Source organism: Platalea leucorodia (assembly GCF_965183815.1).
Source record: "Platalea leucorodia genome assembly, chromosome: 5".
In the NCBI taxonomy this organism is placed as follows: domain Eukaryota; kingdom Metazoa; phylum Chordata; class Aves; order Pelecaniformes; family Threskiornithidae; genus Platalea; species Platalea leucorodia.
In genome coordinates, this window is record NC_138827.1 from 48,825,837 (window position 1) to 48,841,140 (window position 15,304).

General features: G+C 40.4%; 1 protein-coding gene across 1 annotated transcript in view; it reads left to right on the plus strand.

The window, feature by feature from the left end:
* NOTCH2 (notch receptor 2) overlaps nucleotides 1-15,304 on the plus strand; it is an 89,176-nt gene that overhangs the window by 37,284 nt on the left and 36,588 nt on the right. Inside the window, exons 6-11 of the mRNA XM_082314592.1 lie at nucleotides 6,055-6,288; nucleotides 7,160-7,315; nucleotides 8,459-8,647; nucleotides 9,795-9,908; nucleotides 11,101-11,214; nucleotides 14,797-15,030. Of these exons, the coding sequence (XP_082170718.1) occupies nucleotides 6,055-6,288; nucleotides 7,160-7,315; nucleotides 8,459-8,647; nucleotides 9,795-9,908; nucleotides 11,101-11,214; nucleotides 14,797-15,030 (1,041 nt within the window). The remainder of the gene's footprint in view (nucleotides 1-6,054; nucleotides 6,289-7,159; nucleotides 7,316-8,458; nucleotides 8,648-9,794; nucleotides 9,909-11,100; nucleotides 11,215-14,796; nucleotides 15,031-15,304) is intronic.

Sequence of the window (15,304 nt, forward strand, 5' to 3'; positions counted from 1 at the left end):
TTAGAGAGGGGAAGAAACTGCATGGTCCCTTGTGGTGTGGTACTGCTAACCTTCTGCCACAATTAGAGTCAGTCATTTATACAAATACTGTTTCTTATCTCTTAGCTGGTTCTTGAGTCTTGATAAGATGCTGTTCACCTTCTCACTTAATAGTCCTTTGAAACTTGGAGAGAAAAATGTAAACAGTTCTAATGAGCCATGCTTTCTTTAGCTATGCTGATTATATTCAAAAACTATACAATAATCTTTGGAGTACTTGGTGAATTTCAGAGAGTTTCTGTCTAGATCTGTTTTTTAGTGTCCCAGATAGCCCTTTCGAGAGAGCTACTGAGCTTCCCTGTGTACTGGAGCGCTGGTCTGAGATAAGTGACAAACTTCTGGTGGGGTACTGAGAGGATGGGGGCATAAGAGCTTCTTGGAACCTGATGCTCCTCTTTCAGTGAGTCTCTTAAGACCTTGAAGACCAGTTTGTGATCCTCGCTGGATTAGCTTTCCCTTCCAGTATCACTAAAGTTTTAAGATATTCTGATTTCCAGTTCAATCTGAGGCCAGTGTTGTCATGGTTGTGATTTTGAGAGAAATGGACATTGCTGTCTCCTCCCAGATCAGTTTTCAAGGAACTGATTTTTTTCCAAGGCACGGGAAGGTATTTGCATCCTTCGTCCTACTAAATGTTTTTAGTGCTTAAACTGCGTGTGAGATCTCATCTCAGGAGCTTTAGCCTCTGGTACTCCAGCTGTGCATCAGCAGTCTTTCCTGCTGGAGAGCTGTTAAGAGGCCAAGAAAACTTTCTCTTTTATGGAAAGTCTGCTCTGCCAAAGACAAAGACCTCTGATTGAACTGACTGAGGGTTCTGCATTCAGCTGCAGGATCACTGCAGTTGGAATTGGGGTTTAGGCAAAGCTTGTATGGTTCAGTAGGATCAGCTTTTGGAGGCGTCTGTTGCTGCTTCCCAGGGTGACTGTTTTGGTTTCTTATTCGCTCAAGCTAATGCTCTGCTTTTTCAGTGTAGGATTGTACTCATGTGCCATCTGCCTTACGTTTATAAATCAGGCTTTATTTTCTTTTTAACCTAAAGACCTCTAGGAGAAGGGGCTGGCTGTTGCTCATCAATGAAAGCTGGTACAACTTCTTGAGGGGCCTTGAACTGTTGCGTCCTCTGTCTGCCTGAAGAGAAGCTGCTGGAGTTCCTATCCAGTTCCTGCTTGTCTGAAAATGGGAGCAATCAAAGCAGCAAATATGTCTGTCTTACTCCATATGGCTTTTCTGAGGGGAAATATGCAGGAAGTAACTTAGTTTCATAGTGGGCAAAAAGTGCTAAGAGTTGAAGGCTGTTCCTTTTTTCTACTTCTAGTTTTCAATTTTGAAATACCACATGGACTAGCTGTTTACTTTGTACAAGGTCACTTAGAACCTGAGTCGGCATTTTGCTGATTTGCCAGGCTCTGCAAATATCAAGGTCAGGTTAGCTTCTTGGAGTAAGTTTTTCCGTTCTTGTTGTCTTTTATATGTATGTTTCTACACTTCCATTAAAATACTGTACAGTTAGTGTACTTGTGCTTGCCTTCACTAGTTTACCCTGTATTTGCTATGTTTCTTTTAGAAATGTAATTGAAACTAGCAAGAGCACGAGAAAAGAAATACCTACAGAAACTTGCAGCCAAATGAATTAACATTTAGCTGAAGTGGTTGTGGCATTCAGAAGCGCTAGGGTTATGAAGATGTGTATTACACTGTACAATTTGTAATGGAGTTTGCACTTGGAAGTTGAATTTCAGTTCTGTGAATGAAAGACTTGATTCTTCCTAAAACCCTTAACAGGCAGAAAACAAGCTTACCAAGTATGTGGCTACAAATATACTTGATTCAGTTACAATTGAGTCAAAGCAGCATCCTTTAAGTAAACTGTTTAAGAGATCTTTTGTCTCATTTGATTTAAATCTACCTAACTAACATGGCAGAGAGAAGCCTTGTGCAGAGTATTCACTGAGAAGTTTTAGAATTAAATCCTGTTTTATATCCCAGCACTGAAAGAGACTTCTGTCTCTGCCATGGAAAAGTCATTCAGGAAGCTCCTAGGACAGACACTACATCGAAAACCTAGGTTGCTAACAACAGAAGCATCAGATCTTTTCTTTGCAGCACCTGCCCAAAATATTCATCTATTTCTCTTATTTGCACACGGAGTTGAAGTCTCTATGGAGGGCAGATGAGCCCATTCAGGAGAGCGAGAGGTTGTGGCCATCCTGAAGTCCCACTAAGAATTAAGTGATGCTGCTGCTTTGAGGGAGGGCAGTCTTGAAGGCCATTTACAAATGTGTGTGCTGGTTTCTGGGGGGAAAAAACCCAACACAACAAACAGCAAAAAACACCAACCGACCAAACAACAGCAACAAAAAAAACCCTTCCAAAAACCTGTGTTGAAGAATTACAATATTGACTGTTAATCCCATGTTGTTAACACCTAAAGATTCCAAAACACCATATAAGCTGCCATAGGGTACCTGAAAAAACCCAAACCCCACCAAACCACCCCACCTAAAAAACCTTTATTTCTCTCTTTTGAAGACTTTGGGCCACAGAATGTGTTTCCAAGCCACTCAAACACCACTTCAGCAATAAGGGCTCAAACGTTTTCAGCAAACTTGAAATTGCTTTACATTCTTGCAGATTCACCAGCTCCAGTTAAGAAATATGAGTGCCTTGGACTTTAGTCCGGGATTTGTAGTATTTTAAAACATAGTTCCAAAATCTTCCAAAAACTATTACATTTACAGTGCCTGATGGTGATGAGACTGAGTACTTATTAATGTAGTTAGATTGGTATGCTCTGCTTGCCTTATGTTGCTTTTGATTTGTATATTTTTGCCCAGAAGTTGTCTGGATTTCAATTATAACTTCAATAAAGAACAAGTTTTTTTCATTAAAATATTCAACAGTAATATGCAATAGTTAATTGCTCATTTATGCCCTTCATATATTGAGTTTAATTTCCTTTGTTTTTAAAACAAACTGCATTAAGATGGAGCTCTGTTTGATTCATATTCATAATTAACCACAAATATGATTGTGATCCGGTACCTGCAAAAGGACTGTTAGAAGTCTGAGAAGCTAAGTGAAGATCAACTTTAAGGAGCTCAAATGTGGTATGTTCTTGAAATACAGGTGAAGTGCTCAAAGGAAGTTTTAAGCTCTGCTTTTTTTCTCCTCTTGTGGAGACATCGATACACCTTTTAAAAGTTTGTTTTAGTTTAGGGCTGCAGAAATATGGAATAGCCTAGGTCATAGGGTTATTGCAAGGATATCAGTGATGTCACTTGGTACTGTCCTTTCTAGAAGTGGAGAATAAGTGCTAGGAAAAAAAATATTAAAAAAAAATCCTAAGTGTTGGTATTACTAGTGACGCTTGAAATGGGAAGGTAAAAACAAATATAGAGAGTTTATGAGTGAGTAGTTTGTCCATCTTTGCTTAAAAAAACCCAAAACAAACCACAAAGATGCACACACCCCCACCTCTCCCCAATCCACAAAAAAACCCCACAAAACTATATTTCAGGAGTTGTCTTCAGCTAATCACAAGGCAAGTGATTTTGAGAGGCATAACAATCCGGAGTGGTGTGGTAACTTCAGTGCTGAAAGCTGTTCACGCTTTAGTGATACCAAGTTTAAACTGGCTGCAGTCAAAAGGAGGATGTAAATGCTGCAAGAACGCTTCTGCAAAATGATTACACTACGCATGAGTGTTTGTCAGAGAGTACGTTCTTTGATCTGGGTTGGGCCCCCTCCAAGAAAAGAAGGAAAATCGCTTTTATAATAAGCAAATAACGTCTTGATTATTTTTTTAAAAGGAAGTCAATTGTGTTGAGTTGCAAGATATGCGCGACTACTAGGAACCAGTCTGAGATAACTGACTCTTTTCAGTTTGGTTACTGATAAGCTAATATCGAAAGCTAATGAACAAATGACTTCTACTATGACAAATGCATGGTTTTGTTTTTTCATAATGTAGAGAGCTATGTTTTGCAGATAAAAAAACATGAAGTGTTAGATTTCCCCCCAACTGTTTTACTAAGTAAACTGGGAAGTGAGGATTAATTCTGAAAACTCTATTGTAATTGTTATTACTGTTAAAATTTTATTATATTTTTTCAAGTGATAAAATCCTTGTTTTGAAGGAGTCCTGCTGCAGGAAGGAACACATGCACAGAACAAAGTCAGTTGTGCAACTTTTTTTTTTTTTTTTTAATAATTTTATTTCTTTGCCACTAAGGGAAAAAGTCCAGAGCTCACGGGACCAAAGGCTAAGGTTTATTTAAATACTTTGAAAACAAGATGAATCGTGGTTTGGATATAGTAGACGGAGATGGTTAAGACTGAACATTTTTACATTCCTGCCAACAATAAATGGTTCAGTTCCATGTATTGGAGGAGGGTGTGTGTGTGCACTTGCATCATAATTTCTGGGCCGTTAATAAACAAGGTGACTATTAAGCAACATCTAATAAGTACTTTAAAATTGTCAAACCTGAATAAACTGGAGCCCAGGCAAATTGGCAGGGAAGATCTGCGGCCTGCTCTTGAATTTCTTATTCTTGGAATACGGGGGGAATTCCAGGCAAATGCAAGTGTGTGGCTTGTACAGTAGCTGGAGATGACAAATGGGAGGATCTTGCTAGTTGCAACGCAGTTACTTAAGAGTCTTGACCCAAATAATGGAAAGCTGCTGCAAGCTAGTGAGGGAGGTGATGAAGTCAGCTGGCGGCGGGGTGCAGAAGGTCACATCCAACAAATCTGCTCTTATTTTCTGATAAAGGGTGGTCTTTTGGTGCTACATACATCATATGAACATTTTAGGAAGGGTGGTAAAAGCAAGTTATAAGGAAGTGTAAAAAAAAAAAAAGCAATCTTTCAGTGCTAGAGAGTTCTTAACAGAAAGGGGAGAAATAGTTTATCAAAAAGAAGATTGTGGACTGTGACCAGTACTTCATGATTGCGCATGTGCACCCATGTGCCAGCCTGGGAAGAAATTAGCTGGTGCTTAGCCATTAGGTTTTATCTGCTCAAGAAACTCAAAATAAGAATGAATGACTTGAAACTTTAAACAATTTTAGCTTGAAAGGAAACAACGAAACTTTAATTGGGAAGATGAATAGGTGTTGAAACAAAATATTGATGCAAGTGGTAGGTTCTCTGGATCTTGATGTCAAAGCAAGATGGATTTGGATAAATAAATACTTTAGTAAATGTGAATTGCAGAGCTTCCTATAGATGTGACTGTGAAATTCAGTACCCCTTGAAACTGATTTCATACTTAGTGGTCCAGTGGTCCTTTTCCTTAAAACTCCCTGAAACAGTGTACATTTGTTTTGTTGCTTCCAATATCTCCGGTCATTAGAGCGTTTTATTAGAGTATTTAGTTTGTCTGGGAAAAAACAAAAACAAAAACAAAAAACAAACAAACAAAAAACAACCAAGAAAAAAATCCCAACCAATAACTAAGAAAACCCCAGCTATCTGTGGTTGTCTGTGGAAATACCTGGCGGAAGGAAAATGAGTATTTTAGAAGAGTCTCAAGAATTCTATTCTTCCTCATCAAATAATATTTATTGCATAATTATATAGAAAAGAATTAAGTTCTCCTGACAAGAGTCACTTTGCTGCTGGCCTGTTGACTCTACTTTGGCCAAGACTTTCTTGTGAGGCCATCTTCCCTCTTCTTAGTCCCTCTGGCTGCTCTGCAGGCAGACCTTCATTCTTTATGCTTCTCACATCCTCGCAGATGTATCCTCATATACTGCGGGCTGCCTGCTGGCTCTCACACTGTGCCTTTTTAAAGTTATTTGCAGTTAAGCTCCTACTTTGGGGTCATTTAGGGGTGCTAGTTGACTTTGCCTAATTTGACGACAGTGGTGTTGGAATTTCTCAGGCTCAAGTATCCTAGAAATAAGAAGCGGCAATCAAATTGGACTACAGCGTTTCCCTTGCTTATGTTTTCTGTGCAAGAATCTTCTTGTGTCTGAATTTTTATTAAACTTATTTCTTTCTGTGCATCAGGCCAGTTTTGCACTGAAGACGTTGATGAATGTCAGCTCCAGCCCAATGCTTGTCAGAATGGAGGTACCTGCACCAACCACAATGGAGGCTATGCCTGTGTCTGTGTCAATGGTTGGAGTGGGGACGACTGCAGTAAGAACATTGATGATTGCTTCACTGCCTCCTGTGCTAATGGATCTACTTGCATTGATCGAGTGGCTTCTTTTTCATGCATTTGTCCAGAAGGGAAGGCAGGTAAGGGCAGAAAACTTGCATAGGTCTGGCACTTAATAGAAGATACTTCCTGAAGTTTACACGTTTGCTTCAAGTGGTGTGTTTATTTTACGCACTTTGCGACCAAACCAGGAAGAACAAAAGGAAACATGTGCTGTCCACAAGCAAAGACCTTTTAAACCTCTGTAGCTTGGGACAAAGAACTATTTGTATTAGGCTGGAAGACAAACTTATTACAGTTCAGATTGCAAGGAAAGCAGATCTTTTTCTAGTGCTTAGCAGGACCTGTATTTGCCTGAGAAGTTATGCATGAAGGTGACTTGCTCTGTGCCACTAATGATAATTGTACTTAAAAGTCTAATTTAAAAGCCTAACTTAAAAGTCTAACTTAAAAGGCAAATTTAGATATATTTGCGTGAGTGTCAATGCCCTTACTGGTATAGTGGAAAATTTGCTGTTGTATGGTAAGTAAAAATATGAAGGTCTCCTAACTACTACCCAGAAATATAAGTGATCAGCATATCTGAATTAAGAAAGTGAGCTTCATGTGCACCTGTGTTTCTAGCTCTCAGAAATATCATCATGCTGGTTAGAGAGAAGAGTTAGTTAACTGCTCCAAGGAGGAGATTTTGGTAATGGTAAGCCATTGTACTGCTCCAGAAGTGTCGGAGACACCTCTGCAGTCGCAGAATCTATATTTAAATATAATGTTTTATTAGCATGTGGTGAAATCTCTGTGGTAGTCTATAGGTTGAAGCCTATAAGATATTGCTCAAGCTTCTGGCTGAGGGAGTCTCTGTTTGAAATATCAGGTCAGAGGATTTGATTGTGTAACATAAAGTCTGACTGCTATATCTCACTTTTTTGAATAAACTCTTGGATGCTTCTCTAGGTCTTCTCTGCCATTTGGATGACGCATGCGTTAGCAATCCATGCCAGAAGGGTGCTCTGTGTGATACCAATCCTGTGAATGGACACTATATCTGCACCTGTCCTCAGGGCCATAAGGGAGCAGACTGCACTGAGGATGTGGACGAATGTGCAATGGGTGAGTTTCTCTTTGCTGTTTCTGAGGACACAAACAGGGAGTTGGGTTGTTTGCTTTATGGACTAACAGAGGGGCAAGAATACACATTTTGTCATAGTTTCTCAACATAAGTGCGACTCCTTTCATGCTCTCCCCCTTCCATTTCAGTGTCTTTAGATGAGTTTTAAATCTTGTGTGAGACTTGGGGCAAAGGGCTGAGTCAGCATAGCTGTCCACGTTTGCACTGTTAGCCTCTGGAATATGAAAAGCAGCGAGATGCTTAACCATTCTTCGTTGTGCAAGAGGGCTTTAGCATTGTGTGAGGAGTGCACGCAAACAGATGCGATAATTAAGCTGACCCTTAGAACTGCAGTGTACAACGGAAGTACTGCAGTTTGTGTGGGAGCTGTTGCAGCTCCTGCCTTGATAGTAATATATTACTATATTACTTATATTATAAGGGTGTTGGACAGCCAGAACATGGCTGGATCTTTTGACTGCCTTCCGAGACTGGTGACCGCCTGGGCCTTTAAAGCTGTAGTTCTCTGATATCATGCTGTTGTGTTGTTTTGAGGATTAGCTGGACTCTCACAGACTCGCTTATAATTTTGTGAGTGCTAGTTTATGTTTCTAGAGTGTGATGCATGAAGGTAATACCTAACCAGCACTCATGGAAGTACTGGAAAGAAGCTCTTCTCTGAATTTCCTTCCTCGGTCTGCCTTGGACAAGAGTGCTCTTCCTTTTTGAAAACACACGAAGAACTAGTTTGCTTGTTTTGTGGCTGTGGCGCCATCTTGTCAGCCTCGGGAGTGAAGTAAATGTAAAAGATGATCTGAAGATAAGGTCTTGAAAGCATCATTAATTCTCTAATCCCTGCTAGCTGATACTCTCCTCTTAAGAACTGTCATTAGTAACTCGGACCAGAGTTGCTCCTTTGGTCCATTGGTAATGACGGCAATCTTTTTGCCTCTGACAGGCAAGTAACTGACACATGTTTTCTTCAATCATAGTAGTCCTTCCCCAGAAGGATAAACAGTCTTTCCCCAGTATTACTTGCCAGAAAGAAATGACCACTGGAAAGGACCATGACTAATGAAGAATGCTGTGGCTTTCCTGCTCCAGGGAGGGGTTTTGACACGCACACGTGTGTATGTTTCTTGCAGCAAACAGCAATCCGTGTGAACATGCTGGGAAATGCGTAAACACAGAAGGCTCTTTCCACTGTGAGTGTTTGAAGGGCTACACAGGACCTCGCTGTGAAATGGACATCAATGAATGCCATTCGAATCCGTGCCAAAATGATGCCACCTGCCTGGATAAAATCGGAGGATTCACGTGTCTCTGTATGCCAGGTGAGAGGGGTTTCTGACAAAGACGGGGCTTCCAGCAAAGGAAAAATTCAGAAGGCAGAGCACAGGGAGGGTTGCCAGCTCTGCTGAGGTGGAACACAAAATTGCAAAGGGGTGAGGCTAAATGAAACAGTAAGAGAGAGTTTGCTGTGGCGGCACCAGCCAGGAGGACTTGGCATTTGTGTGGGGGAAGGAGAAAGCAATTAGAGGACTGAGAGAGAAACCAATCGCTACATCAGCAAAGGAAGTTAGCGTTCTGACCTGGAGTATACGTGAACGTATTTGTTACTGTACCCAGTAAAGTGCATGCGCAGAAACTTTGTGAAAGCAGAGCAGGTGCAAATTTTAAGAGAGTGTGTTTTGAGGTATGTATATGATGATTCTGGACAATAGTGTTTGGGTTTTTTCTCTGCTTAAAATATCCCAAATGATGCAAGCTCCCATCAACCTGAGGAAATAACTGTAAAAAAGTTAGTTGATTGAAATCATGCTTGTAAAATTTACATGTCCAGCATACCAATGACCTACGTAGTCTGCTATTTTCCTCTGATAGAAAGTGGTAAAAAAAGAAAAGGGTGTAAGTTGCCAGTTGCATAGTCTTATAAAGTATGATGAAAGAATTGTGACCCCTGCAGGTGATCAGCTGATACCATGAAAACTAGAATGAGGTTTTATTAATATCTGATCTGTTTTGAAAGGTGGAACTCTAGTCCCAAATATTTCACCCTTCTTAATGTTTTTATTTTTTTTTTTACTCTGTCATTAATTTTAGCTCAAGACTTTATAGCTTTTTAGTGTTTGTTTCTCTACCTTTTACCTTGCATTGGTGCGTACCCAAATATATTGATATCTTCCCAAGTGTTAGAACATAACCCCTTCTCATCAAGTGGAAGAAAACATTAGACGTGAATTCAGCACAAACTTCTCCTGTTACTGCTGGTTAAGTGAGCATGTTCAGCAGCTGTGAAAAATACACATTTAACATCCATTTTCAACCTCTGGTGTATGTTCTTACCTTGTAGGTTCTGTCCAAACTGCAAACTTGCAATGAAACTAGGCTTAGACTTTCAGCACTGGTATAAGAGACAGTTATACTCCAAAGGGCACTTTCTAAGGCCTTCAGTCACCTCCTCTTCTTTTTTTTAAACAGGTTTTAAAGGTGTTCACTGTGAAGAAGATATTGATGAGTGCCTAAGTAATCCCTGTGTGAACAATGGAGAGTGTCTTGATAAAGTCAACCGCTTCCTCTGTGTCTGTCCTCCTGGTAAGTATTTATTTTTGGAAGCTTTTCCTGCTTCACCTTACCAAGAACTACATAGAGAACCAGTGAGAGGTTCCAGGCAGTGTATTTCTTGTGAGTTTCTGTTGTCTTAGTGCAGCATCTGTTTGAATGAGTGAGTTGCAATCACTAGTTAATACAAATAGACAGGTATTGGTTGCAGTAGGACTGTGCTTGCAACTGGATATAAGTGCTGAGAAGCATACAGTTGGATGTCTCACCTTAAAGGGTAGTTGGCAGCAAGAACTTCTGTTATTGTGGATATTATAGTCAGATATAGATGAGTAATTCTAAATACCTTTTAAAAATCAGAGCCTCTGCCTGCTTTTTGTCTTTTTCTGAGGTTTTTAGGCAGAAGTCGTTTTTGCATCAGTATAACTTATGTTGCATGCATGAGGAGGGAGGTGGATTGGGTCTCCACTTTAGAAAAGAAGGACAAATGCTGAGCTGAGAGATCTATGTTAGCTGTAGGGTAAACATCACTTGTCGTCCTGATGGCCGACAAAAAGTTTTGAGGTCAGAATATACTTGACAAAAGCCTGCTCTGCATCTCTTCTTAGTGAGTAACAATGTTCTGGCTCCTCCTTTGGTTCCTTCCTCCAAGAAACATTCCTGGAGTGTTTTATTTTTTTTCTTGACGTGCCTGAGGATCTGCATCATGTGAGATAACCTATTGATAGTTTGTTAACTCTTTCAGCAAGTGTATTGAAAGAGACAGTGCTGTATTGTACCACATTCCACACTGCTGTAGTAATTCTAGTCTGGAGGCTCTAGTGATGTATGCATTATTGTTTCATTTTAAGTTAGTTACTTTGATTACTTGAAAGTTTTTATTGGTGGCCTCTCAGTTTTATAGACAGGCATACTGTCCAGTGGTGGACACCACTTGTGCTCCATCTGCTTTACTTCTGTTTGACTTGGCCATCTCAGTTTTTCAAGCTGAAGCTCCTTTGACCTGGAGGATAGAAACTATGCTTTGGCTGGTGGTTTGGATGAGGAACCAACACACCCAGGGTGTAGTGTGTGTGCTTAATGATGCAATTGAGTTTAGATATACTGGGCTTACATTTGGGTGGTTTTAAGGATTCGCTAATAAATAATTCCTGACAGTGCAGCTGTTTAGATTAACTACTTCAAATTACATCTGGATTTTCATCTTTTTTTTTCTGCCCTTCAGGATTCAGTGGTGCTGTGTGTCAGATTGATATAGATGACTGCTCCAGCACGCCGTGTCTCAACGGAGCCAAATGTATCGACCATCCCAATGGCTATGAGTGCCAGTGTGCCACAGGTTAGTCTTGTGTTCAGAGCCCCTGGACTGGAGATCGTGTGTAACCTAAATACATAAAGGGGTGGTCAAAGAAGTATCAGCGCTCTTTCTTTCTCTGAAATACTGCTTGTTTGTTGCGAAGCTTTGTCTGCTCCTTTGCGGCATAGAATAGCATTTAAGTACAGAAAGCCTTTCACTTGTGACAGCAGTAAGTTCACAACTGATGGGAGTTCTGGCCTCCCTCTTTCAGCACCATCTCTTACTTCCCAGAAGGTGACAGCTTCTTCTGTATTGACTATGGAATTCACGAATGGAAAAAACAGCAGTGTGAAGCCTTTTATCTGTGGCTTACCTTTCTTTCTTCCAAGTCGGCTTATGTAGTATACAGTTGAAGAACAAGAGATGGATAGAGCAGTACTATTGCGTATTCTGATTTCTGTTGTGTCAGGCTATTTTATGTCAAAAGTGGAAGATGGAAACGCAGTAAAAATTGTGTCCACTGGAAGAAATACCACACAGTAGCTGCCTGCCAGAATGTAGTTAAAATGATTTGTCAAGCATCATGCAGAAATTTTGACAGAGCTATGGATAAAACTGAGGTGGTTTTTTGAATGCACTGAATTCCTTTACTGTTTGGTTAACTACGCATTTAGAAGCGTCAGGTTTAATTATGGGTTTTTCTTATCTTCAGACCTCTAGGAGTGATGTAGATATATTTTATCTTAATTTTTACATCTGGTCAAATAAGAGGGTATGGACACTTAAATTCTCAGTAAGGAATGATTTTTGGTTGCTTTCAGTTAATGGTGCCTGATGCATTGCTCATGACACAGATTCAGGCATGGAATGCATTGGCTTTAGCTCTTCCATTAGGGAAGAGGCTGAACAATTCCTGGAGCTACTTTCTCCCAGAAATGTGCTGTTAGGTTGGCTAGACTTATATGCAATTTTTCTCATTTTGAATCATTCCAATAATCAAATTGTTAAGGCAAATTCGACTTCACTAATTTATTCTGTGCTGTACGTAATGTAACAGAGATTACCCTAAAAATTCATCCCCAGTCTTTTCACACACACCCTCTCGCCCTTCCCCAAAGTGCCTGAAGAAACAATGAATTTGTTGCAAGTAGGGGAATGCAGTAGTTCTAATCAGCAGAGGAATAATTATTATTGTCAGAATTCTCCTTTTGATTACTGCATGTGACAGAATAAGCTGACACTTGCAAAAAGAAGAAAAAGCTCGGATCTTCTCCAAACTTGGAAACTACCATAGAAGGTCTTTCTTAAGCTAGGGTGTGGTCTGATTGCTTTCATTCACCAAAAGTGCAGAGCTTATCAGGCCTAGGAGGGTTTTGGGTCGTGTAGTGGAGGACAATGTGGAGAGCTGCGCCTTGAAAAGCATGTTCTGAATTTGGGCCCTAAACTGCTGGAACCAGGTCAATACAGAAATCCTAGGTTTCCCAGACGGTAAGGGAAGACTGCCGCTTCCATGAAGGCACATGATCATAGAATCATTTAGGTTGGAAAAGACCTTTGAGATCATCGAGTCCAACCGTTAACCCAGCACTGCCAAGTCCACCACTAAACCATGTCCCTAAGCACTACATCTACCCATCTTTTAAATACCTCCAGGGATGGGGACTCCACCACTTCCCTGGGCAGCCTGTGGAACTTGTGCCTGACAACCCTTTCGCTGAAGAAATTTTTCCTAATATCCAATCTAAACCTCTCCTGGTGCATCTTGAGGCCATTTTCTCTTGTCGCTTGATGTATGGAGCATTTTCAAGGAACAGGCTGAAAGCAACCAAATGTATGTTACTGAAGCAGCAGCTCATAGTAAAATCCTTGGTTAGTACTTTGGCTGAAAATGGAAGAGGCACTCTGTACTAGGGCTTTTTTCTATCCTGAGGGATTCTTATGTTCTGTACTAAAGTGTTTTTTTCTAGTCTAACTCTTGTCTGCAAAGAGGGAAATCCTATCTCAGTAAGGTATGTTCAGTTAAGAGATCAAGAAATATATCTGATCTTTAAGTGGTTCAGTTGAGCTACAATAGGAGGCAAGCTAACAATTTTTTGAACAAATGTATGCTAAGTATTATATTTAATATTGACAGCCTTCTATAAGACTGAAATGTGGAATTCATCATTGGGGCAGGTCAGTTACTGGAAACTAATGTTTGAGTATGTTCTTGCTCTAATCTCATGTTATGAGTGATATGTGTTCCCTGAATGGTAATCGCCAGCTGCCGAAGTGATTGAAAACTGCAAAATGTTTGGCCAAATGCTGTACAGATAGCTCTATTTACTGCTTGCTTTTTGTCTTTTCTTTCCCTTCTGGCATTATTCCACTTCTCCTTCCCAGTGGTAGATCATGGCTTTTCTTTTCTTGAGTTGTCTTAGGTCTTTCTTCTTTTCTTTGCCTCTGCCCTCTATTTTTTTTTTTTTTTGCCACTGTTCATCCTCTTACCAGTTTGTTTTTTTTCCTTCCCTAACATCTTTTTATATCCATCTCTCTAACTAGCTTCCCTTCCCTCTCCCCACCTACTTCCACACCCATTCATCCATGCATACGTTCGCAGAACTTGGAAATGTTAGCCGTCACCTGGTATGTTTGACCAGAGAAATAACCACAAACCTGTATGAAAAATGGGGAGCCTGTTATCCACTTATAATACTCAGGTGAGAATCACTCTTCAGCTGTTGAAATTCCCTGCAGCTTGGTTTGTATCAGTCTCCAGTTGGTGTTTGAAATTTGAAGTTCTACCTTCCTAATCTCCAGCTGCTGGAAGGCAGTGTGAGCTGTTGCTCCAAAACCTCATCTCTGAAAACCATTTATTTTAAATTGTCCCTGTTTCCTATAGCTCTGCTCCATCATGGAAAACAGGGCTCTTGAGGGAGTTGTTTGCTGCTCTGAGCTTCCTGAACCGTTGTTTTAGCCCTTCTGGTGAATAGATTCTGTCCTTCTCCGTTGCTCAGGATGTTTCCCAGCTGAAGCAGAATGAAACAGGCCAAATTGCTGCTTGTTTCATTGCTCCTAACTGAAGAGGTTGCATGCAGTCTTTCATAAATTTGCAGTTGGTGCTTGATTGGAGTTACTGAAAGGTTTCCCAATGAGAGGGGCAAGAAACTTTTTAATAAGCAGAGCTGCAGAAGCTTTGACGTGAGCCAAGGGAGTTCCCTTGGGAAGGTTTCTGCAGCATCTTTGTAGTAATTTCTCATACTAAAAAAGTCAAACCCCCTGGTATTGTGTAGAGGAAATAATGACAGGAGAGTGCCTTCAGATAGTTTATACTGATGTGAGTAAATATTTCTCATGGAGATTTACATGTTTCCTCTCATTGCTACGGTTATGAATAAACTGAAGGTAACCGCTTCCAATGCCAGGATTCTCCATGCAAGACGTTGTTCTGTAATGCTGCGAGCAGTGGAAGAGTGGTGTTTTCCAGGGCTGGAAAATGCGTAGCAGTTGAGACGCCCAGTTACCCTTTGTGCTGTCTGCTACTTTGCTAATTCTTAATAAGATTCTTTCTATATTTGCATTATATTCACTGCAGTATCATACCAGTTAACTTCTTAATTACTCCTGTTCATCGTTTTTCCTTAGGTTTTACTGGCCTTCTGTGCGAGGAGAATATCAACAACTGTGATCCTGATCCTTGCCACCATGGGGAATGTCAAGATGGAATTGATTCATACACATGTATATGCAATCCTGGCTACATGGGTGCCATATGCAGTGAGCAGATCGATGAATGCCACAGCAATCCTTGCCTCCATCAAGGGCGCTGCATTGATTTGGTGAATGGCTACCAATGCAACTGTTTGCTGGGCACTTCAGGTACATAAAAGCACAAGTGGAAGGATTGGATTCTAACAGAATTCAAGAATTTAATTATTTCTTATGTGTGCTCTGGTGTGTGCTAAATTGCATACAGAGATAAGCTTATGGTATGAGAGTATCACTTTCACGTTACTTTTCCTTGCTGAATTTTGGTGTGTTTGTGTGGATTGCCTAACCCTTACTGGTGCTGCAACTCGTCTTGGAAAAATTTACCTCCTCTTTACTCCCAAAATTCAAGCATGCAGTAAAAAAATGAGGTATGGTGTTCAAA